This window comes from Eriocheir sinensis, chromosome 36, assembly GCF_024679095.1.
Source record: "Eriocheir sinensis breed Jianghai 21 chromosome 36, ASM2467909v1, whole genome shotgun sequence".
Lineage (NCBI taxonomy): Eukaryota > Metazoa > Arthropoda > Malacostraca > Decapoda > Varunidae > Eriocheir > Eriocheir sinensis.
The window spans coordinates 8,867,185-8,893,035 of record NC_066544.1 but is presented as its reverse complement, the minus strand read 5'-3'; the positions used below and the strand labels follow the sequence as shown (position 1 = coordinate 8,893,035).

Genomic DNA, 25,851 nt, shown 5'->3' with positions numbered 1-25,851 from the left:
GGCAAAGGACAAAATACACAAAACATTAAATGCGGCAGATAGCAAAGTACGGTTATATTTACTAATGAATGTACACTGTATTTGCTACAAGAAAAGAAAGATTTTTATTCAGCCCCGTTGTCGCTTTCCCCTTAGTTAGATGAGCAGTATTTTAGTCCGACAGAAATATGTAGTACGTTTGGGTGGGGCTCAAACCTCTTCACAGCGTTGCCACATCACCCCCCAATACATCACTTTTTTTCATTGTCAGCTACGTATTATTTGAAATTGTGTAGCGTTTTCTAAACATTAAATTAGATTTGGCAGCGTTATGGCCAGGGAAATCCCCGAGCGGGCCACGCCCAACCGGACTTCATAGCTGAGTCTGATTATAGTATTCCTCTGTGAATCAAAATTTGTTGTATTCAATATTTGCCAGTTCCAGGGTACTGTGTAAAGAAAATTGCCCTCACAATGTAGGAGACATTTTCTAGTTTGCATTGTCTATTCTAATTAACTTCCTACAAGAGGAAGAGAAGGAGAGAAGACGCAAGGCTATGGAAAAATATGGAAGTAGGTGATGATACCTCTCTCGCCCCATTTTTCGCTCAGAGACAATCAATAAATAACATTAAGTCGTGACTCCAATGACTGACTGATTGATGGTTTGATGTTGCAAAGTTATACAGCAAAGGAGAAGGGATGTACACATAGGTACAATTTATAAATAATAAATTTGTCTTCCTTAATAAAATATTGGATATTAAGATACAAACTACAAATAGGACACCCACACGCACATTAGTGACAACATTGCGCCGCTTGTTATATAAAGCTATCAGCGAGAAATAGCTATAAAAGTTTATCTCAACCTCAGTGCCCTGCTAACCCCCCATCCATTCTTCAAAACGTATAGCGCCTGCTGTGCCACCTCAACATGACGTTTAATTCTTCAAACAGTTCAAATGATGAAATCTGTAGTTTCTTAGTACATAATCAGTCGAATCGACGATTAATCAAGTTATTTACAGAATTTGATTCTAACCGGTATTTGAAACCATCACTTTGTTGATTTATGGTTAACAGGGATGCAAGTTCAATATGCTCTTATATTACTTTGTTGATTTATGGTTAACAGGGATGCAAGTTCAATATGCTCTTATATTACTTTGTTGATTTATGGTTAACAGGGATGCAAGATCAATATGCTCTTATATCACTTTGTTGATTTATGGTTAACAGAGATGCAAGTTCAATATGATCTTATATTTTTGCTTGATGGATTTTTTGTGCAATTTCAGCTGTTTCAATCTGACTTAGCTAATAATTCAAATTTACATTTTGCAATGAAAATATGCTCATTATTATTTATCTTTTTTTCCAATTCGCTTTTTATCGTACACTCCTTATCACCACTGCTTTACCTTACTGATTATGCATGAGAAGTTAAATTACAAGGTGAAGTGGAACACTTAACAAAAGAATGTAATTATTATATCAAATTAATATTCACATGAATAAAAGTTTGATGAATGAATAGGGAGTCCCGTGCACCACACCATGAGTGCAACTGTGGTGATAAAGGTCGGAGGGCAAGGCTACTCTGTGCAAGGTAGCAAGCATTGTATGGTGCGCGGTGACCCGGCTCAGCCTGCACGCCACATCAGCAGGGCAGTGGCGGGGCCACAACTCGACATGCTCCGCTAAAATCAATGACGGCTATTCGGTAAGTATCAAGGAGGCGAAATATGCCTTGAGGAAGGTGGCTCCAGATGGGTACATCTCGCCCCGCTTGTCCTAGTGCTGGGTGGGGCGGGCGGTGTGCGGTGGGCGGGGTGTGGGCGGGTGAGGGCGGGGACAGTGGCACCCATCACCCGTTCCTGCTGCTGGGCCTACCAACGCCGCCCACCGCCCCGCCCAGCTCGCCACTGGCCGCCGCTCACCACCGCCCCGCCTCGCCCTCCACACGCTGCCTGGGACACACGGGGCGTGCTGAGGTCAGATCAGTGCCGCGGGGAAGCATGCTGGTTGTGGGCGGCACCCCGAGAGGAAGCCTGGCCCCCGAGGATGTCCAGGAGCACGTGGCTGGGAGTGGAGTGACGCCTCCTGCTAGGCGGGGCCTATCCTGCACTATCCACAACGCCCTTCACACACTCACTTTTCCCTTGCCCATTGCACTCCCTGTCCCACCTGACTCACCTGGGACGTTTGTTGCTGCACTACAGGTTCCGTCTTCAACCCTTGGACCGTGGAGGTGGCCATGGTTCACCACAATAGTTAAAATAAAGTCGGAACAGCGTACTATACCCCGTGAGATTCAAAGCTGTTCCTCTCGCCACTATTGTCGAATTTCACCACGGTATTCCTCCGCCCCATGGACGGGCTCCTGGACGGCCTGTACCGGGCGCCAGCGATGCCTGGACATCCCCACTTTGGTCTTACGTGTACCTTGTGGGTTTGGGTGTCAATATTTAGCAGGTAACTGCAAAGTTTAGTAGTATGTGGTGTATTGGCGCGAGAACTAGTTTGTTTGTGGCGTTGTAGTGGCGGCGGCGGGGCGGCGAGGGAGGGGACGGCGCCCGCTGATTGGCCACCGCCGCGCCAGGCTCCGCTCCGACACCAGCCCGAGGCCGCCCACGGCATCCTATTTCTCACTCCATGCGCCACCATTTCATATTATTTCGCATCTCAACACTTCTTGTCTCACCTCTTATAAGGTATGCAGACCAAGTGTGTCTCATCTGACAGGGATATGCATGTGTAATTTTGGCTAATGCGTGCCCTTGGTGAGACTTTGGCTCTGTAGGTCAAGAGAAAGGGATAAATCTGTTTGTAAAATTGTGAGTATTGATTCAGTGCTTTCTTCTAAAGACGACGTTTTCCCGCCCTCACCCACCCCATCTGGCCCTCCCACCTCCTAATGATAGCCTACACCCGCCCCGTTCCCACACCCTCCCAAAGCATTCCCGCCCGCCTTTCCCCGTCCTCGCGCCACACAGTCGTGCCTGGTATAAATATTAGCACCAGAAAGCAGCAAGAGCGCCGTGGTCTGCCGCCCGTGCAGCAGGCGGCGGGCGGGGGTCCCTGCAGCGGGGTGGGCGAGGGGTGAGCCAGCCTACTTTCTCCGCAGCTGAAGGTCTGACTCGCCTCGCTCACACACGGGAAAATTGCATATCATACCGTGTCATGTCCTACGCAGTCTGCAAAAACAAAAACTGCATAAATTCCATATCGTCATACCCTTAAACGTGGTATTATCTTGCTATATTTATATTTACCATGTAAATTAGGCTACAAATGTTATGCGATTATGCAGGTGTATTCCAGGTTGCCGCCCAGGGGACGGTGGGCTGAGTTCACACGACACTTGCCGCCCTCTCCAGTTGCCGAATCGCTGACGTGCATCTATTTTTTCATACAGCCTCAGAACCGCCGGCCATATAACAACAAGGGGCGAGCATCCTAGCGACGTGCAAGCGTGTCTTGTATTATTTCGCCTTGGGCCTTAGTATGCCAATGTGCGGTGGTTAGCGAATAGCGGGTCGAGGGGGGGTGCCTCCAACACTGTGTGGAAGGCATGGCTCGCCACACCCACACCACACACCACCACGTGAGGCCACAGCCCGTCTGCATGTCTTCAGCTAATGGGTAGTCTTGTCAACGGGGAGTGGCCAACCAGCCAGCCCAGCCCCGCCACCCCGCAAGCTGCCGCCTCCTCTTCCTCTTCCCCTTTCGCTCAACAAAGTATTCCAGTGTCCCCTTCCAACGCTCCAGCGACTCGATTGTTCCGCGGGGGATATGGACTTCCTTTTTTTTTTTTTCCTCTCTCTTCCCTCGTCATAAGTCGTCACGGTCCTAGCAGTAATAAGAATCTTACCTTTAATCAACAACACTAACGGAATTTAGTCTACATTTTCTGATTTCTATTTTTTTTGTGTGTGTGGTTTTAGTTGGGATTTGTCAGAAGTGTGTATGTGGGGACCTTTTATTTCGTCGCATTGTCATTTTGAATAAAAATAATCAACATTCTCGGAGGCCTGTCCTCTTTACAAATAACTTCACACCACGCTTTTCTCACGAACGTAGAAAAAACCCACGCTGTTACATTGCCAATATTTCACTTCATTCGTTTATGAGGCATTGTTTTCATCTTGTCTGTATGATCGTTTACCTGTGGTCTGATATTGTACACTAAAATATGGTTAAGGTGCACTGAACGTTCGTCACAGCTTTTTCAGTAAAACACTCACTGGTGCCCAGTATTTAAAAAGTCAGATGAATTACCTTCGATCTTATCAGTGACGTGGCTACTTATTTTTAGCACACACACACACACCCACATACATTTCCCTTTTTTTATATACGTATTTTGAAAAATTTAACACGTACATCTTAAGTTTCGACGCACTTCTCAACGCTGCGGCACATTGCACCCTCTGATATTTCCCCCACATCCCCCGTCTCTGCTGAATCATCAATTTAATGATATGCTCAGCAACATTGTACTGTTTCATCACTTTGCTCAGTAATAGGAGACTAATTTCCATAGGTATTTGCGTCCACCTATAAGAAATAAAATATCATAACGATGACCACAAAGACATACAGGCTCTCTTTGTTGTTGTTTTCTTCTACACTGGTAACAACAATGGACATGCGGGTTATACACAAAAATATATGCATAGCCCGCATGTCTGACTTTTTCCATGACTCGCCAGACAAACACGCCCAGCAAACAACAAAGGGGGGGGGGGGGGGACTTACCCAGCAAACAACAAGGGGAGAGGGGGGAGGAGACTGCCATGGGAGGGGCGATAAATCCTTTAACCTTACCCTCCCAGGTGCTCTCCAGGTGCCCGCTGTTTGTGATCTCTGGCTGTCGTGTTTTGACCCCGGTGGTTTGACTATTCCCATTCCTGGGAATAGTAAAGGCCGTGAATATAATCACGGTCTAGCCATGGATATGATCTTCCTCTATGCATACGACTAAATAAAGTAAACGAATGAATTTGAATTTATTAATTGGTGTGGTCTTATTTATTTACTTAACTGAATATTCTTATAACTACTTCGCCTTTAATAAAAATCATGACTCTAGAGAGTATAAGAATATGAGTGCATTATCATGTGTATGGAAATTAAGCTAATCAGCATCGTTATATGTGAACCTAATTAACATTATTCCTTATTCGTTCATAAATGCTTAAGGAGAATTTCCTACATTCCTCGCATTCTCACATGAAACTTTTAATGTATGTGTTGCATGGATGAATGTATTTGTAAAGATAGATTTACTATGAGGAAAGTTCCTTAACAGAAGTTAACAATATTTTCACAGTTGTATATAACTTTTTTTGTTACTGCTGCATTCCATAGAAATCTTCATTATTCTCCTTTAAAACTTCGACCGAAGATAGTTTATTTTGCTTCTCTGTGATGAATGGGTCATGAGAAATCTCCACATCTGGGCTGCGTGATAGATTTCGGCATTGAGGCTGCGGGGAGGGAAATTTCCCTGAACATACACACGGAAACTGCTTGGCCTTGAAGAAGCTGAAACGATGGTGGTGGTGATCGACTTCCTGCCGCGTGGAAGGAGAGGGTGGGAGGAAAATGGAAGGTGGACTGGAAGAAGGGGACGAGAGTGGGGCAGGAGGAAAGAAGGGTGGAAATCTGCAGCAGAACTCTTCTCTGCACCATCCATGCATGTCTCCGTGTCGGCCTCCCTGCCCCTCTCTCTCTCTCTCTCTCTCTCTCTCTCTCTCTCTCTCTCTCTTCTCCTTGCCTATACATGAGAGGCAGGGAGTGATGTAAAGGGACGAACGAGAGAGGGGGGAGAAAGAGGAAAGAAGATAGGAAATAATCCGTAACAGGTTTGGCTCCACCCTTCTCCCTCCCTCTCATCTCCCTCCCCCTCTCCCCCGTTTCTCTCCTCCCTGCCTCCCTCACTCACTTCCTGTTGCATCGGCTGCCGCCTGCTCTTGGTCGCCTGTTATTGCCAGGTGTGTGGAGGCAGGAGGAAGGAGAGTAGGGGTAGGAGGGAGAGGGAAGGAGAAGGGAGAGGGATAGGAGGAGGGAGAAGTAGGGAGAGGGAGAAGGAAAGGTAGGGGGGAGAAGTAGGGAAAGGGAGAGGAGGAGGGAGAGGGGAGAAGGAGAGGAGGAGGAATAAATAGGGAAAGGGAGAGGAGAACGGAGAAATAGGGAGAGGGAAAAGTAGGAGGGAGAAATAGGGAGAGGAAAAGGAGGAGGGAAAAGTAGAAAGAGGGAGAGGCAGGAGGAGGGAGTAGAGGCAGGAGCGAGAGCATAGGGGAGGAAGGTGAGGGGGGAGAGGGAGGAGACAAATGACAAAGGAGAGGTTCAGAGACAACGGGTGGTGTTGGGAGGGAGGGAGCAGCGGTATTTTGGAGTATAAAGAAAGTTTTCCTTCGCTTTGTTATTTTATTGAAGCTAAAAAGTAATTGTCCCTCTTTTTTCTCTTTCGTTGTCGTTTATTTATTCATGTATTGTATTTATTTATGAAGCTATCCATCTATTTTTATTTCTACTTGTCTGTGTATCTCTTAATCTTTAGTTAATCTTTTTTGTGGGGTTTTCCTGTCATTTCTCATTTTTATCGTTGTTTCTCTTTCTTTTTCATTGTCGTTTAATTATTTATGTATTGCATATTTATCTATCTATCTATATCTATCTGAAGCAATGTATCTATTTTCCTTTCTACTTATATCTTTATTAACCTTGATTTTTCTCCTACTTCTTTTCTTCAGGGGAGTGGCGTTTGGTGCATGGTGCATGATGGATTTGCTTCTCCGGCCAACAGTAGTTCACGCTCGGGTTCGAATCCTGAGCTGGAGTCACGATGAGCATTCTTGAATACAGGTAGGATGTCGAGCATCAACACTGAGGGACGAGTCTTCAGGAACCCGGAAAACAGCGGCCACTCGAGAACTCACCTCACTTGTTCAATCAGGCATTTGAGTCATGCAGGTAGGTAAAATATACATGCAAAAAATGTGACGCTAAAATAAGGTGACTGTAGTGTAAGCTAAACGAGGCACAGTAAAGCGAAACACGCCTGGGATGAATGGTAGTAGTTATAGTAGTTGTTGTTTTTGTAAAACCTTCATGGATATTTTCCACAACTCTGTGTTCTAGCATCATTTTCGTATAATCACTATATGGTTCTCTTACCAATCAAGGTTATGTAGTTCTTTGTAGTTCTGACTTTTACGCCAAGAAAATTACGCGTCACTTATTCCATATTCATGCCAAACTGAAACAAATGAAAATGATGCTTTTATTTTCTGATGTTTATCTCTGAATCCCGTTAATGATTTATAAATGACAAACTTTATACAATAACGTATTTTACATCCACAAATAAATGACAAACCTTGCACTATCAAAGATAAATAATCTAGGCAGCGGAGTATCTATAAACAAGGGTTTACACAAAGGTATTTCCCCTCTACCTTCCCTTACCCAGCAGGTGTGTGTGTGTGTGTGTGTGTGTGTGTGTGTGTGTGTGTGTTTATCCAATCTCGATCTCGATCCTCAGATGAAAGCTGTTTACCCTCCTTCCCTTGATGCCTTCCCTCCCCTTCCCCAGGCATTTCCTCCAAACACCCACCACCACCACCACCATCCATTACCATCACCACCACCACCACCACACCATCACCACCATCCATGACCACCACCACCTCCATCACCTCCACCACCATCCATGACCACCACCACTTCCATGCATGACAACCACCACCACTGCCACCCATCACCACCATCACCATGACCATCACCACCACCACCATCACCATCCATGACCACCACCACCACAACCCTTTTCCCGCACTTTCTTCCCAAAAAATATACGTTACCTACTACATTAACATTATAATCTCGAAGTATTTTCAAATGACTGACATTTTAGTTAAAGTTGGACATACCCATCTATTATTTAGGAAGCGAAATATTAAAAAAAAAACAGTGGAGAGGAAATAAACAGATGAGAGAGAGAGAGAGAGAGAGAGAGAGAGAGAGAGAGAGAGAGAGAGAGAGAGAGAGAGAGAGAGAGAGAGAGAGAGGTAACCGTTCTTATCACAAAACCTAAAAAAAAACCATGCTACACTGTGGAACTGAATCTCACCTGTGTTCCTCTTTTTAGATGCCTCAGAGCGAAATGTAAAACTTAATGTTATTATTATTATTATTATTATTATTATTATTATTATTATTATTATTATTATTATTATTATTATTATTATTATTATTATTATTATTATTATTATTATTATTATTATTATTATTATTATTATTATTATTATTATTATTATTATTATTATTATTATTATTATTATTATTATTATTATTATTATTATTATTATTATTATTATTATTATTATTATTATTATTATTATTATTATTATTATTATTATTATTATTATTATTATTATTATTATTATTATTATTATTATTATTATTATTATTATTATTATTATTATTATTATTATTACTATTATTATTATTATTCTACGGGTGAGTGACTCAAAGCAGATGCAGCCTGTAAGCTTATATTGTGGCAGATATGAAGCTATTTTTTTCTGTAATTATTATTCTATTAGCTCTACACCACCTATGATCAAACTATTTATTGGACTCTATTGAGAAAGAATATTGAATTCCTATAGTTTTGTTTCCTCCTGGGCATTATTATACTCGTATAATTCCTTGAAATGTCAAAGCATCATAGCATATCATAACATATCATAAACGAGTGCCCTACCTTCACTCAGCGACCAGCACCCTGACCGTGACTTGGGTATACGAGTACACTTGTTCCTTAAATTAAAAACTTTTTATAACCAAGGTAGTGAGTGACGTCCTTTTTGTATCATCTGGAAATGGTTACCTTTACGATTGAAGATGGAGATAATATTGCGGACTGAAGTGGAAAGGAGAGATATAGATTATTGCATAGGCTATACAGAACTCCTCACACATGCATGGGACTTTATACATATCACCCCCAGTTTTTCTTTCCTTTTTTTTTCCTCTCTTTTGTGGTGCGTGGGATATATAGGCTACACACAGACTTTATATATATTGTTATTCTCAATCTTCTTCCCTTCTGTTCCCTTTCTTTAGTGGTGAGTACAGCATCTGTTTCGTTTCTATTGTAACTTCTTATGATCCCCTTGAGGCACTATGCAAATCGACAAGATCTATAAGTGTTCCATTCCAGGGGTCGCTTACAGTGTTGTGGAGGTCGGAAATGTGGGTAGTGTGTGGAGGGTTGTTAAAGTCACAGAGTAAATGAGTGTTTTTTTAATATTTATTTTCTGAGGTGCACCACCCGCGATTCAGCTAACTTTGTTGGGCATACCGCTAATCGCTAATCCGCAAATTTTCCGGCTTCGCCAGTCCGCTATCGCAAATCCGCTAATGCTAACGCTAATATTTTCTTTAGTACACTAATAAGGTCCGCAACAGTCCGCTAATCATTTTTTAGTCCGCTAACCCTTTATTGGTTGGCTAGTTAAAACATATTTTCCCATAACATTACCTTACAATTTATATATATATATATATATATATATATATATATATATATATATATATATATATATATATATATATATATATATATATATATATCAAGTTTTCAAACAGCAAAATACAGAATCCTCATGACAGCATTAGCCATTGTTGTCCTCCTCCTCCTTTTCCTCCCTTGGCACAGCCACTTCCCCTTCAAGAGGTGCATGTTTCCATCGACAAACACCAGTTCTCAAAGTTATCATCAGTCAGGGATGACCTCTTGGGCCTGAGGACATTTCCGGGACAATTTTATTTACGGGACGAACCATTAAAATCCGGGACGTCTGGCCACCCTGATCTAGCTACTCTTGTCCTAATCACTGTATTTTGGTTATGTCTGATGTGGTCAATTAATAACATGGACATTAAACCTACAGAGAAAGAAATGAAGAGTTGACACTGTACGTGATTATAAAACAGGATATTAACTGTGTTCTATATCGACTTATTAATTACTTCCTGTCTTTTACGTAAGTTATGATCGACTAAAACACAGCACTGTAGAGTCAAAGGAAAATAAACTAATAAATGAAAGGTATGCACGGTCTTATAAGCATACCTACATATATACACGGCCACAATTCTAAAACCATTATTACTCCTTATCAGTCAGTGCATACGTGGTGATAACACCTCGAGTGCCCCAGATGATTTTTTCGTCTGGATCCGTTATCGCCCTCCAACGTTAATCACTGCATGGGAAGTTCAAATGCGTAACGTTAATGAATAGATAAAGCGACCCGATATATAAGGTAGAACGGATTGATTGATTGTAGGGTATGGGCATTGTCTTTAGGGTTATAATGAAATGGGATGGTTCTGCAAATGTGTGTGTGTATAATCATAGCCTATGTGTGTGTGTGTGTGTGTGTGTGTGTGTGTGTGTGTGTGTGTGTGTGTGATTGATTTTGGAGAGAGAGAGAGAGAGAGAGAGAGAGAGAGAGAGAGAGAGAGAGAGAGAGAGAGAGAGAGAGAGAGAGAGAGAGAGAGAGAGAGAGAGAGAGAGAGAGAGTTTCCTAGCCTACACGTCCTACATTTCAATTTAACGTAGGATTAATGGAAAGCATTTATAACAATAGCAGCAGTAGCTACTTATATAACCACTGACCCACTGCAGCATCTTGTAATTAATGTTAACCCAATACCTTGTTGTGACGAAATTTGATAATGCATAAAAGTACCAGTAACTTCAATGTGATTATATAAGAATATCTACACTTTCGGTTATCATGATCGTGTCTCTATAAACTGATGACGTGTTTCGGCCGGGACTGTACGTTAGTGAACCCAGTCTGTTGGTGTATATGTTTCAACGACTCCAATGTTTCTTAGTCATACAAACGAGAGTAATTAAAGTCTTAATGATGAACTACACTGATAAATTAAATAATACTGCTGGAGGGTTTTAGTTTGAACTCGCCAGCCGATGCTCAGTTCAGCGGTACCAGATTATCGTATTCACCACATTATATATTCCGTTCTTTGACCCTTAAATATGCAAAAAGACATCAACAATTAACCATTTCAATGATACCTATAAATCAATCTACTTATTGGGGTGGAGGAGGCAGTTTTGGGGGTTGGAAATCGGGAAATATAAGAGGCTGAGTACGACAATCTAACACCGCTGGCTCAGAAGTCCGTGGGCGTGACGTCATTCGCGCGTAAATCGAGGAGATAAACAGAGGTTGACAGGAGGCTCTTCTGGCGTACACTTCAATATTGTGGCTCCGCGTGATGCTATGACGAGAGTTACCGCCCGGGAATTGAACCTGTACATATGAAGCCATCGTTTGAGGTGAGTAGGGCGTGGGCTGAGGGCGTCTTCGAGCAGGTAAGGGGCGGTAAAGGCTGTTGACCCGCCGCCCAGCCCAGGTAGTAACGGCCAGCGGTGGATATTATTGTTTATTTGTTCGAATTTTTACCTCTACTCGTGATTATATACACGGTTTTCCTCTAATTTATAAATTGATGAGGTCTGTCTCCGTATTTTAGCAAGAAGAAAGGAGTGCATCGATGATAATGGTATTGAAAAACGAGTGAGTTGGTTTGCAAATTCTGGCGGGAGAGGCGGCGGCTTGCAGGGGAGAGGAAAAGACCGGTGAAATTTTCCAATACATGATAATACGACTGGTAAGTAATAGACATTTTGACGAATGGTGAATTGGTTCGTGATTTGAAGGCAGGGGTTTAGATATTTGTTGATTTGTTAAATATGTGATGAGTGGTTATATATTCGTGGTTGACGGTGGGGATTTTCGGGTACGGCCAAGGAATAGATTAACTTACCGGTTAGCTGCCCCAAGACACATTAGTTTGGGAGTAAGGGAAATGGTTGAGGAGTATTAAGGCTCCCCATGTCTGTTTAATCAGTGAGTATGCCAGTCCTGTCAAAAGATAACAGCTAAGAAAAGAATTTAGTGCATTATGCCTGAGTTGTGTACCCTAATTATAATTAGTTTTTCCTCCAAGATATATTGATAGTGTGGTTTGCTATGGTATTGTAATCATCTCCTATATATTGGAAAGAAGAGAAAATAAATGCCAGTCATGAAGTATTTGTTTGGTTAGAGAGTATTTAGATTTTACGCTATGATATCTTCTTGATCTAGGTCAATTTAACTGCTGAGTATCTTCAGCATATGTGATATATCTTGCACTAAGGATCTCATGTTTTCTTGTGCTTTGAAAATATAAAGTGCTAGTAGTTTTGCCAACATTACTTGCCCGAATCATAATTCATCCTTTTTATTGTTATTAATTTTGTAGCTTATTTTCTTGGTGCTAGGCTGATTGATGTATGTTTTATGGGGCTTGATTCTATGAGGTCTGTATCCATGAAAGACCTTACATGTTAGAATGTTTACTGCATGAATAATTTTTATAGCTTTTTGGGTGCATCTCCTGCATAATACTGGTAAATATCCAGTATTTGATAATATGCTACTGATTAATAAATCCTGTGCTTTAACTATGTGTCCTTTTGTCAACCTCTAATTTGTTCTTGTGTGCACATAAGTTAATTTCATTTCTTTATTGAACACAGTCTGGGTAAAGTTAATTGGTTGTTATTTTGTCATTTATTTTAGGGACACTAATAAAGCTTCACCATGGATGTCCTGACATCTGCTGCTGATGCAGTATTTAGCCATGATATGGAGGAAGGACCTGGAGGTATTTAATACTTATCAATTAATTAATATATTTCTTTGGATATTTGGGAACTTTGCACTAATTTCTAGTTCTTGCTAGATAGTAAATGCTTTATCCATCACAGCTTCATTTACTATTATAATTTTCAATATATATATATATATATATATATATATATATATATATATATATATATATATATATAGATATATATATATATATATATATATATATATATATATATATATATATAAGAAACTGAACATTTAATTGCAACTAAATTATACAACAGTACCTTGTGCCTTCTTAGTTTACTTTGGTTAAAAAATCTGTTTTCCCAATAGAGAGTTCAGTCCACCGCACTCCAAGCAAGAGGAGCCGTGAGGTGCTCTCAGAGGTCACCCACACCATCAACATTTCACCAGAGAAACTTCACAGCTCTTCTCTGCAGTCACTGTTCATGGCTTCTGCCATCAAGTACAGCAGCACCAAGACACAGGGCTCTGCAGGGAATCCTTTGACTTCAAGGTGACTAATATTTTTTAGTAATAAATGTTTTTGTGTCCTGCTACATGTCACTCCTTACATGTAGCTAATCAAGCTTCAGATTATTCCACCACATAAAACATAAGTTGATTTAATGAATCTGTAGTAACTCCTATTTGATACTGGTGTCAGCTTATTACTTGTCAAAATTTCATGTTTGCTTGATCTTTGTTTTGATACTCATGTTTTTTCTTTTAGTATATGAATAGGTTTCAAGAACAAAACAGTCACAACCATGACACTAGACTTTGTCATAAATAGAAGTTCATAATTTAGTAGGTCTTGAAGCTGACCAAGCTATGGTGTTAGCTTACATCTGGAGCAGCAATATGCTTTTGATGGAACATAATAGTTTTTTTTAATCTTCTAATAGAAAAAATATTATTCTAGGAATCCTGGATTTGATGCTTGAAGTAATTTATAATGAATTGTATTATACGGACGGTAATATGTTATAAGAAGTCCGCCTCCCCATTCGCCACTCCAGCCCCCCCTACCCCCCCAAGACAAGCCTGGGGAACTGTGGGGAACCGGGGTTTGGGGGGGGTAAGCCAAAATCACTGAAAAATGGGCTTCCAAAATTTCCCTAGAAAAATCCCTAAATGAAGGAAAATTCCCTAGTCTCGAAAGTAAGGAAAGTACTAACTATATAACCTAACAGCACCCCTCGCCCCCTGCTAACCAAGGGGGGCTGCGCCCCCCTCTGGACCCCCCCACATGTATGATGCGCCAGATTTTTTTATTTTTTATTTATTTATTTTTTTTTTTTTTTGTGGGGAGCATATTTGAACTACTCCAACCAAACTTTATGACCTGCTAACGAGGGGGCTTTGCCCCCCTCGGCCCCCCTCCTAACCAAGGGGGTGGCCCCCCCCCCCCTTCCCCGCTTCCAAAATTTCCCTAGAAAAATCCCTAAATTAAGGAAAATTCCCTACATGGGGGGTTCCAGGGGGGGCACAGCCCCCCATGGTTAGGAGGAGGTCGTAAAGTTCGGTTGGAATAGTTTAAATATGCTCCCCACCAAAAAGAAAAATTCCGGCGCATCATACATGTGAGGGGGTCCAGAGAGAGGCGCAGCCCCCCTTGGTTAGCAGGGGGCGAGGGGTGCTGTTAGGTTATAAAGTTAGTACTTTCCTTACTTTCGAGACTAGGGAATTTTCCTTCATTTAGGGATTTTTCTAGGGAAATTTTGGAAGCCCATTTTCAGTGATTTTGGGTTACCCCCCCAAACCCCGGTTCCCCACAGTTCCCCAGGCTTGTCTTGGGGGGTAGGGGGGGCTGGAGTGGCGAAGGGGGAGGCGGACTTCTTATAAAGTATTACCATATGGACATCTAAGGATCCCATTAAAATTTCTTTGTTACTTATAAAAGGGCTGCCTTGCAATTTTCAAGCAATGTCATGCTTTGCATTAGTATCTGTATTAATAACCCGGTAGCAGCCGGGATCATGTTTCTTAATGGTCCCTCCAAGCGAGAAAAATGAGAAAAAATCACCCCTCACACAAACCATTTCATACTATATATCAAAGCATTTCTGATCAGATTATGTATCATCTATTTTGGGGGGTTTATATCATGGCACAAATTTGGCCCCGTCGCTGCTACACGGTAAAGCCACAAATTTGGCCCGTTGCTGCTACCAGGTTAATAGATGGATAAGATCTCTTCTTCATAATTTTGTTATTATTTGATAATGATCTATACTGCATCTCCCCTCTAAGGATCATTCTATCTCTATTTATGATTTAATTCCACAGTGGAAACAGCAAGACCATCTCTCACTTGTCTCCCATGATGACTGCCGTCAGTCCAAGCAGGGAGAAAGTGATGGGGAGGAGCCCAATCACTCCCACCAGTAACCTGAAGCTGCTCACTCGTATTGCCTCAATGGAAGAGTCATTCTCCAGTAAAAAAATGCTTTTCCATAACAAATGTATAGGCAACAAACTGGATGAAAACTCCCTTGTATTGAAGCCCCACATAACCCAGACTAAGTCCCGCCAGAAACCAAAGCTGCAGCGGTACAATAGTGACAGTGTTAGCACTGGCCGGGCCAGTGGCAAAGCTTCATCAGCCAGCAGGGCGGTTCTCAAGAAGCACTGCAGCATTGACGATCACTCCCAGGGGGTGGCGGGGCTGGGTCACCTTGCTCCACTTGATGAGGTTATCACTCGACCCACAGAAAGCTCCAGGAAGGATAAATCTTTGGGGCTGCTTAGTGAAAAGTAAGGAACAGAGTTTGTTACCACAGAATAAATTTAATTCAATGTACATTTTAGCTTATAAGAGTATGTTTGCCTATGAATGAAGATGGACTGATGAGTAGAAAGACTGCAAGGGTGAAGGTGGGTTTAATTGTTATTTATACAACGTGTAATGGCAACTGTAGTGGGGAGGGGAAATCCATATTGTGGGATGGGAAATGAACATCAGTGTAGTGCAAATATAACTTAAGTAGCAGGTTGGCTTGTATTTAGGAGAATAAATAATCACCCAACCAACTCCCATCAGGTTCTTGGAGCATTTCCCAATGGAGGTCTCATTTCTGGAGACGCCGCGCCGCATGGTGATTGACGAGGTGGCCACAATACTGGGGACGGAGCGACGGCGAGTGTATGACATCATCAATGTTCTGGAGAGTCTCAACATGGCAGCGCGTGTCCAAAAGAACATGTACCAGTGGATGGGCAAGCTGTACCTTGAGGAAACACTAGGGAGACTCAAGGCCATTGCAGTCAAGCTGAACCTCAGGACCCAAATGCAGGCTCTTCACACTAGTTCAGCAGAGGGAGAGTTTAAGGTGGGTCAGGAGGAAGTGTGGTTCTGCATAAAGCTATAAACTTTAAAAAAAAAAGTATAATAATGCCAATCAGTTTTTAAATATTTTGGTTACGAAGGGACAGATGACAGACAACAACAAAAACGTTATCATCTCCCTCACTATACACAGTTAGGCAATTATAATGGAAAATTAATAAAAAAATTACTAACTTTGGGCAACCATATGGAAAATCACAGCTGTGCTTTGAGGGCAGACCATGAGTCCTTCAGGTGGATAGTGGAAGGGTGTGAGAGGTGGTTTGGCCAAGACTCAAGAGAGCTTCCACTGAGTAACAGATGAGTCTTGATTCCAAGAGGGTGGTCTGGCCCCTTTCTGATCAAAACTGATAAAAAATGACTGATTTCATTGATCCACAGCTGAGAATATTTTCCTTTACAGACTCCGCAGTGGAAGAAGACGAGCTGGAACAGTGATGGGGAGAAGGTGGATTCACGACGAGAGAAGTCTCTGGGCATCCTGTGTCAAAAGTTCCTGATGCTATTACTAGTCAGTCCTGAGGTAACCAACAACATGGACCCGAGCTTTTTCCTCAGATGGATTCTACTGTGGAAAACTTTTACTGTTCATAAGCATTACTCCAACTCCTACCTTGTATGCCTCCTGGAATGCCTTTCATTTGATTCTGTCATATTCACTCTCCAGTTCTGTAAATGCAGCATATGCTTTCCTCCTTTTCACTAGTATTTTCTTTTCGAGGTCACATGGTGTAGGTACCTCATTTTTACCTGGTAGTTTTGTCTTTTAATCTGTAATCTGTTCTGGTACATTTTTCTTCCTAAATTGTGCATCTTTTGTTTGTTTGCTTCATCAAGTAGCATAATTTAAGTTCCCTAAGCAGGGGTGAGTATGAAATATGAATCTAGATAATGTTTTTCAGCGTTACCTGCTCTCCCTTGATGATGCACTCAAAATGCTGATGGGGGACATGTGCGAGGACACTGATCGCCTCAGAACCAGAGGCAGAAGGCTGTATGACATTGCCAATGTCCTCACATCCCTTGGCCTTGTCCAGCGCATACCTCTTGCCAAAGGCTTCCGATACATTGGCCCTGAGGTTGAACCTATACCTAGTGATGAAGGTATATATTAACATATACATAGGTGGGACTGCATTGCAATATGAAAGTAATGTGAGAATGGGTATTTGCAGGGAGTATGGGCAGGAAGACTACCAGTAAGGTAGAGGAACAATTAAACAATAATTGGAGAAAGGTGGGAAGGTGTGTGTGAATGTTGCAAAAAGGAGGGTTATGAAGAGGAAGAGCTGGAGACTCCTCTGCCATAGCCACCCATTCGAGAGGAGTTCCTTGAGGAAAAGGGGCATCAGAACTAGATAGATAAATAGCATGGGCATGTGAACAGAATGGAGGGGGGTGATAAGGTGAAAGTTAAATAGATTACTGTTAAGAGTCACAAAAAAAATGAATGTATAGTTTGATTTAGTAACCAGAGAACCAGTTATACATCCGGATATCCTCAGCTAACATGACTATGGTCCCTTAGACACTGGCATGCGCCTCCGCCACTCACTGCTGCCGTCCTGCCTGTGGGCTGGGGAAAGTACAGGGAAGGAGAACACAACCTGTCCTGCTGACCACGACGTGACTCCCTCAGCTGCACCTCCTCCTGCCCCAAAGAGGGGACGCCCTCGCAAGCTGTCTACTGATTTCTCAGCATCACTCATTCCAGGTGAGTAGTTTTTGTTGTTGATAGTTACTGAAAATAATACAATTTTATTTCTATGCTGTATTTTGTCGCAAAAATGTAATCATATTTAAAGTATCTGTTTCACTGAAATTTTTTTTATTTTTATTTTTAGGCCAATTTTTATCATTTAATCATATGCTAATTAGGGTTGTTCCGAGATAGGTCTGTGCAATTTTCAGTGGAATTTGAAGAATAGTTTTTCAGTTTTTACAATTTTTGCAGTTTTTCCACCCTTACAAAATTGAAACTAGTCGTAAAGTTTTTATCCAGTTTACATGATTTTCTAACACCGTATACAACATTGTATAGCTTGCATTTGGAAGCCAGTTTTTTTTATATAAGATATATATAAGAGTCAGGAAAAAATAATATATGTTTTCCTCAAAAAAAATCCTACAAAGAATTTCATAACTAATGTTTGAAGATATATAGAGCAAAAATTCGGCCTGGAAATTTACATCTTTTTACACTCTTTCTTTTGGTGAAAATTTTTTTTTAGATTTGTTCAGGACTTTTGAAGTTATTTCGCATTATGTGCAAGCAACTTTAGAATCGAGAAAAAGCCACTTCTAAATTGTGATCTATATCGCTTTGTATGAACGGTGCTGGAGGCTGTATAGGTCTCAGAGAGTTTTCTGCATAAAGTATTACTCCCAGGCATCCGGTCCCCTTCTTTTACAAGGATTTTATCCATTCTTGATGAGGGTATCAGGAGGTGCCAGCTCCCCCTCAACACCAGTCTCTGAAGTTGTAGTGGCTGTAGAGGTTCCTTTGTCTCTAGCTGCCTCGTCCTGGCAGCTATAGCGCATTCTCTCCTCCTCTGGGCCTTCTTAGAAGGTCGTGGCATGTTTTCAAGCATGAAAACTGTGAGATTTCTGCAGGGAAATGCTTTATATCCACGCTTGACAAAGGCGGGTTGATAGCTGAGACGTGTGAGGGAGCAGAGAGCACCCCATGGCTCTTACTCATGATCCAGAGTTACCAGCTAGGAATGAGCGAGTAGTGTAGAAATTTTCAAAAACAGCGGGGAAAAAACAATTTTTGGTGATTTTTCTGCTAAGAGTACCACGCATACGTGCATGAGAGCTCAGTGATCCGAGACGCGCTGGCCTGGTAAATATGGGTAATAAAAGATTTTTTCCGACCCAATTTATCTACGTACATATATGATAGTATACCATTGAAAAGGCAGTGCTTTCTATATTTCTACATAATTTTTTTGGCAGAAAACAACTTTTTTGAGGTAAACCCTTGAAATGGATACCTTAATTACATGTTGTGGGAAAATTGTAAACATTTAAGAGTTCAAGATGAGATTGGTAGCTTTTACATTTTGGCCATTTATCCTCTAAATAGCTGCCAAACGAACCAGACTTCAGAGGACCCGCAGCGAGGACATCATGGCAGGCAAGCAGACTCGCAGGTTTACCCGCCACCCGTCGCTGCATGAAATTTGCCAGGTAAGAAGAGGGACATCATGATCTTTCAACTTACAATTCTAGGCTTTGTATTTAGGACAAGAGTTTTATGAGTTCCTCATTTTTAATCTAAAGACAAGATGGGTTGTTCTAGATCATGTATTTCTCAGGTATTGCTATAAATTAAGTGTCCAGTTTCTCAATATTGGACATCAGTAAATATAATAAATAGGGTACACATGATATTAACTTCTGACAGGTGGCTGAGGTGGAACGAGAAAAGCTACTGCTGAAGGAGCAGCAGCAGCAACGACAACAGGAAGAGCAGCAGAAAAGTTCTCCAATTGTGAAACCTATTCCATTAATCTTGAAAAAGGTTGGTGAAGTTTATTAATGTGAACACTTTTAACTTTAACTTGCTTCATTCCATTTAGCCTGTGAAATCAAACACTTATTAACCCTTTCACGCACCAGGACACGATTCACGTCAAAACGGAATCGTTTACATCAGCTTTTGACTCGAATCGCGTCAAAAACTTTAAAAAATTTGCCAAAAAAAAAGCATCTCAATATTGGACATCAGTAAATACAATACATAGGGTACACATGATATTAACTTCTGACAGGTGGCTGAGGTGGAACGAGAAAAGCTACTGCTGAAGGAGCAGCAGCAGCAGCGTCAACAGAAAGAGCAGCAGAAAAGTTCTCCAATTGGGAAACCTATTCCATTAATCTTGAAAAAGGTTGGTGAAGTTTATTAATGTGAACATTTTTAGCTTGTGAAATCAAACACGTATTAACCCTTTCACGCACCAGGACACAATTCACGTCTAAACGGAATCGTTTACATCAGCTTTTGACTCGAATTGGGTCAAAAACTTTAAAAAATTCACCAAAAATAAAGTATCTTTCAGAACTGCATCAAAGATCCAAGCTAGACCTATAAAATAAACTAATTGTCAACTCCCTCATGCTGTTGGATTTGAAGTGATAATTTCCCGTGGTTTAGTTGCCTCTCAGCAGGCAGCCTGGCAGTGCAACTGTCGTCCCTTTAAATTGTTTTTTCAGAGTCAGTAAACTTCTCTATTTATTTGCATTCCTTGATAATTTTATTCTTTCATAAACCAGAATAATCTCTTGCAAAACCAATGATATAAAATAATGCCCGGAAAAAAAGAATACTTGTGGGTGAAATCGATAACATGATAAAAATTTTCACTGCACGGTCAGGCCATTGCGTGAGGCCCCCTAGGGAGCCCCAGACAGATGTCGCAGTGGAAAGAGAAACGTATTAAACTTTTGGTGCGTGAAAGGGTTAATAGACATTTATTTATTTATTTGTTTTCCTTTTTACTTTTTACCCTCTACATCTTGTCTACTTTAGCTCTATATCTTGTCTACTAATCCTTGATTTTTCATTTCTCATTCTTTTGGAATACCATTTTATGGATCTTATTCTTTTCTTGCTGATGCTTATAGTATAAAGGATTAAACAATGACTGTATTATGATAGTGGTGTAAGTGTTTGCAATAGTACTGCAAGTAATACTGTTGCAGGAAAACAATGCATCTGTCCAAAAGCAAGGATTTCTACCGACAAGTTCAGCAGTGGCACCAAACCTCACTGCCACACTGCACCAGAAATACTTCCCTCAACGCACAAAGAAGATCCCAGTGGCTCTCACTTTCAAGAAATATAATGAAGATAATACCCGAGAAGGCCACACCATCGTGCCAATCAACATTACTCAGATTCCAAGGACTTCAGAGGTGAAGATTGAGAAAAGTTCACCTCAAATGCAGACTTTTAATCACAGTCTTCAGGTACTATTTAGGGAACAAATTTGTTGGAAATAAGTGAAATAAACCAACTATAACAAAGCTAAATACACTATAGAAAATTGCATGAGGGCAAAAAAATTTCATAGTGTATTATCACTCCCTTTGTAGCATAATTTTCAATAAGGAATATATATTCCCAAACGGTGATGTTGCTGTAATATCATAAGAGTTTAAAGTTTAAATATAATTAAGGATTATTTTTCAGAGTGAGCAAAAACCAAGTGAAGCTTTCCACTCACTTGGAGTCTCCAGAGGCTTCACTTACTTAACTACACCCAGTCAGCCAGTGAACAAGATCCTGTTAAAGAGTTGGAACCAAGAGACCTCAGCTGTTCCTGTTGTGGTCCCCAGAGAGCCACAACAAAATAACTCTCCATCAGTGATCAGAGTTGTTACAAACATGGGAGGTGCCACCAAGCATCACCGGGAGCCTCCCAAAGTGTACACTTTCCACTCTGCCTCTCAGACACACAACCCAAACCCAGCAGCAATAAAGCAGTATGTGTTGCAGGCAGGTGGAAGCCTTCAGCAGGTGTCTCCCAGGAGAGATAGCAATGGGCAGGCTGTGTTGGGTCATTCTCAGATTGGTGAAGGCATTGGTGCCTTCAGGGACCAAAGCTACAGTAAGCCAAGTTCCTATACAGTGTACACTATTTCTGGGAGTCAGTTGCTCTCTTCCACTCTTGGGGAGAGGCCTCAATCACATGGTGACTGTGGTTCCACATCCAAGCCTTTTGTGACCTCCAACTGGGCAGACAACACAACCTCCAATGGGATGAATGTCCACCAAGAAGGTCATCAGGCCACTAATGCTTTCACACACCTGACTCCAAGAACTCTCCATACATCTAGGGATCTACCTGGGTAAGAACAATTTAGTTATATTGAAAACTTATTATTTCAATGCTTCAGTGCCATAATGTTAAAATATATTTTCTTTATTCCTCACTTTTCTGATCAAAGTGTTGAGGTATCTAATTCAATGAACGGCATGCTTGCAGGGTTGAGTGCCAGGCGTCATCTGATGCGTCAAGCACTGACAGTGAGCTGGAAGAGATATTTGGGGACTGTTTCAGGTTTACACGACCCAAAAGTCTTGCAACTGGCAGCAATACTAGTCAAGATGGAGCCACAGGCAATGCGGTAGGATTATTGTGACCTGCTCTGGTAGTAGTAGGACTGATAGATGATTAGTAACAATCATTGATACACCTAAACTTAGTAAATCTGGTGTAGGTTCAGAAAATAATTAGTGATAAACTTCTATATTTGGAACAGCTCTGATGATTCAAAATCCTTGAAAATGTTCCTTACAAAACCAACATTTGAGCTCAAGATGTTTATGTGGTTAACCTCTTCCCAGCAAATCACACAAGCACACATTTTATCTACAAATATTATAAATTTGGTCTGCTTTACACAGACCATGCAAAGACTGCTGCTTAGTCACTTCCAATCTCAGCACATCAGCAGAAGGAAAGGAAGAGTAGGGTAATTAACTTTTATTGTTTTGGACTTTTGGAACATTCTTTTATCCATAAGGAATACAGTGTAGAAAGATTTTAAAGCATCATTTGACATATCATTTAACACTAGTCTGCTTCACCTCGATATTATGACATGAAGCCTAGATAGGATTTGAAAGCATGCTGGTGATAAGATAATGGCTGTGGCCTCTAATTTTTTTTTATTTAACTGCTTACATTTTCTTTGAAGCTCATATTTTACCAACACTGATTCAGACACAACTATATTCATTCATGGGAAAAAAAACATACTTTATTTTGACCTATGCCTGTGAAACATTGGGATTGAATGAATTACAACTAGAAATAGGTTACTTGAAGTGAGCATGTGAACTAACATGGAGCGAGGTGAGCTATTGTGTGTGATGAAGATGTGGTATGGATATGAGACCAAGTGGTGGTATGTCATGTGCAGAGTGGTGAGATGGATAAAGCATAAACCATTGAGACCATTCAGACATGTTATGAGAATGCAAATGGTGATTTTGTAAAGTGCATGAGAGTCAAAAGCAGAGAGCCAGGAGTGGCAGGGAGACCTGTAATATGGTGAACCGATATGATTGAGGAATAGATGAATGAGTAAAGAGGGAAAGGTGTGTGTGACTGATGCATAAAAGGGAGAACTGGAGACTTTAGGCTTGGTCACCACTCATGGCCAGCTTTGGGAAAAAGCAGGGTCTCTGGACTATAGACAGATTATGACATTTTGAAAGTGAGTTACAGAAATGTGAAATTAAACATTCATGTTAAGATGGAGTTGCTTCATGTGACTTGTCAGGAAGACGTCTGCATACCAGCTTGCTTTCAAATCTTTGATAAGGCTCAGATGTCCTCACTGCTTGCTGGAAGAGCATCTTAGGATGACTTAGAAATGTTTGTTTAATGTTTTATAATATTTTCAAAACTATTTCTAAATAATTATAAAAACCGGGGTATGAGTGACTGAGTGTTGTTAATGTTACCTAAGTCATTTTTAGATTTATAAAGGTTGTTAATGTATTATACATTTGAAGAAACAACATGGAATATATTTATAGTGTTCTCCTTAGTGTTGTTATTTGTTTGTAGCATTTTAAGCTTTTTCTCATTTTACGATGCCCATGCTCATGTGCATAATTTTAGTATAGGTTGATATTAGCTGTTATGATTGCCAAGTATGCATTTGATGTTGGAGAGAAAGATTTCTTTTTATTTATTTTTATTTTACTTCAGGTAAACATAATTTTGGCAAAAGTATATGATAAGAAAACTAACGATATTACTTTAGTCTGAAACAGACAAGATTTAAAACTAGGTACACTGACAGTATTACAATCATTATTTCCTATGTATTCTCCATGGGGACATGTTGTTTGTGCCCTTGGGACATAGCTAACCTGTTGTCTAGTACTTTGGTGTTAGCAACCTCATGTGCTCCTATGATAAAGGAGTTTAGGAACTTGGGTGTAGAAATCTTGCTCTCCTCCAACTTCTTCCTCAAAAATAGTCCAGTCACAATCTTTACCTGTGGTTGTCCAGGGTCTGGCATGTCTCAGACAGGCATGTGTGTCAGTATGGTTGTGTGGAATGCAAGTTAATGGTGACTGTTTGCATGCATGAAAGTGTTTTGTACTGATATTCATTTCACTTGGTAATCTTTCCTCTGACTGCAACATTTTTCTTGTTTTCTAGTCTGTGGTTTCTTCCTTACTTATTGTGGTGAGGGGGTGATAATATATGTACATAATATGTGCATTAATTATATTACAACATTGAAAACAAGTAAGGATTAAAGATGGAAGCAACCTAACTCAAATCTTATCTTGGCCCTTCAGAAAGAAGTGACATTATACTAAATTAAAATGTGAAATTGGGATCATATGGTATGAGCTGTGCGTTGTTGCAGTCCTCATCTCCGTACTATAGACCTTGACCCTTGAGCCTGTGGTGAGTGAGAACCCATTAACCTGGGACACAGGGCCTGGGCAACATCTGGGTTACTGCAGTTTATCCCCAAGTTTCCCCAGCAACCAACCTGAAGGGAAGGCTGAACAGTTGGGTGGGTTGTTAACTGACAGCCCAGGCAGGGATTCGAACCTTGGTCTGCAGATTTGTGGTTAGGCATGCTAACCACTGCACCACAGAGATGCGTAACATTCTACTGATATCTATGAAATAATGTTGGAAACATTGATTTATACAAATATTTTGGAGATTAATAGCCCCTTTAAAATTCAGCTTCAGATTCTTTATTTCTTTTTTTTTTTTCTTTTTTTTTTTTTTCTTTTTGAGAAATTTAGTCTTGGAACCAGATCTGAGCTTATCCAATGTCTGGTAAACCATGACAGACATGTATGTGTGTGTGTTAGAGAGAGAGAGAGAGAGAGAGAATTTTTTGTTGTGATGCTACATTCTCAACTTTCCATGTTTCCTATATCTGAAGCCCCTTCATCATGGTCAGTTCAGGAAACAGGCGACATAATATATCAAAATCTCTGCTGATAATTTAATGCACACCTGTTACGATCATAAAACAGCAGCAGCAATAATGAAGACTGGATCAGTCAGGAGAGATTTTCAAAAGACTGACATAGTAGCAAATAACATCCATGTTTTTCTAGTTGAATATGAAAATGCTTGTTAGTAAAAATTTAATGTGGATTTTTTTTTTTTTTTTTTTAAGTACAAAGCATGTAATAGATTTCTGTGATACAGTTAAGAAAGTTGTACAAATCATTTGTGTTTCAGGTTTGTCACATCATGATAGTTTTATCTGATCTCAAAGTATTGCCGGTCGAATTAGTTAGCTTTGAAAGTCTCCCTTTGGGTATTATAGTTGGTTTCATAAACTCATTTCAACACACACACACACACACACACACACACACACACACACACACAGAAAAAGTCTAGTATATATACTGGACAGGTAAGGCATTTACAAGATATTTATGTTTTACTCTTGTGCAATGGAAAGCTAAATTTATATTTAAAAAAAAAATGTATATTTAGGTGATTAAGGTTAGAAGCAGATATAAGAAACGTGATGATTGGGGTCCAGACAGGAGGCAGCCCCTTGTTTTGTGCCTTGAGCTGTTCTTGCCCTGTGCAGCACCTTCGGTATGCATGCACTAGACTTTAGTGCTGACAAGCTCCTAAGACTGATGCATGTTTATTCTGATATTGAGTGCATGAATGTATTTGTCATGCAGAGTCTGGAGGCAGCAGCTGTACACTTGATCTTGTATAAAACTTTTGAAACTTA

At 40.7% G+C, this 25,851-nt stretch overlaps 2 protein-coding genes across 14 annotated transcripts in view; one reads left to right on the top strand and one right to left on the bottom strand.

The window, feature by feature from the left end:
* LOC127007722 (transcription factor Sp9-like) overlaps window positions 1-2,326 on the bottom strand; it is an 8,904-nt gene extending 6,578 nt beyond the window's left edge. For 6 of the 7 annotated variants that reach the window (XM_050878965.1, XM_050878968.1, XM_050878967.1 and 3 more), the window contains exon 1: window positions 2,179-2,326. In XM_050878965.1, coding sequence (XP_050734922.1) covers window positions 2,179-2,241 — 63 coding nt within the window. In that variant the 5' untranslated portion in view covers window positions 2,242-2,326. Of the gene's footprint in view, window positions 1-1,731; window positions 2,122-2,178 lie in introns of those variants that run through there. The other variant, XM_050878969.1, reaches the window with a different exon arrangement.
* LOC127007719 (uncharacterized) lies at window positions 6-25,851 on the top strand. Of its 7 annotated transcripts, none has more exons than XM_050878951.1 (16): window positions 6-1,705; window positions 6,744-6,963; window positions 11,569-11,706; window positions 12,663-12,747; window positions 13,071-13,254; window positions 15,030-15,497; window positions 15,784-16,072; window positions 16,493-16,612; window positions 16,992-17,193; window positions 17,618-17,803; window positions 19,178-19,281; window positions 19,499-19,615; window positions 19,866-19,982; window positions 20,797-21,063; window positions 21,287-21,945; window positions 22,083-25,851. In XM_050878951.1, exons 4-16 carry the CDS (start codon window positions 12,684-12,686, stop codon window positions 22,237-22,239), a joined length of 2,934 nt encoding a protein of 977 aa, XP_050734908.1. In that variant the 5' UTR covers window positions 6-1,705; window positions 6,744-6,963; window positions 11,569-11,706; window positions 12,663-12,683; the 3' UTR covers window positions 22,240-25,851. The 7 variants fall into 7 exon arrangements, with proteins under 7 accessions (XP_050734908.1, XP_050734907.1, XP_050734909.1 ...); XM_050878950.1 differs by lacking the exon at window positions 6-1,705 and adding an exon at window positions 2,550-2,696; XM_050878952.1 differs by lacking the exons at window positions 6-1,705; window positions 11,569-11,706 and adding an exon at window positions 2,550-2,696.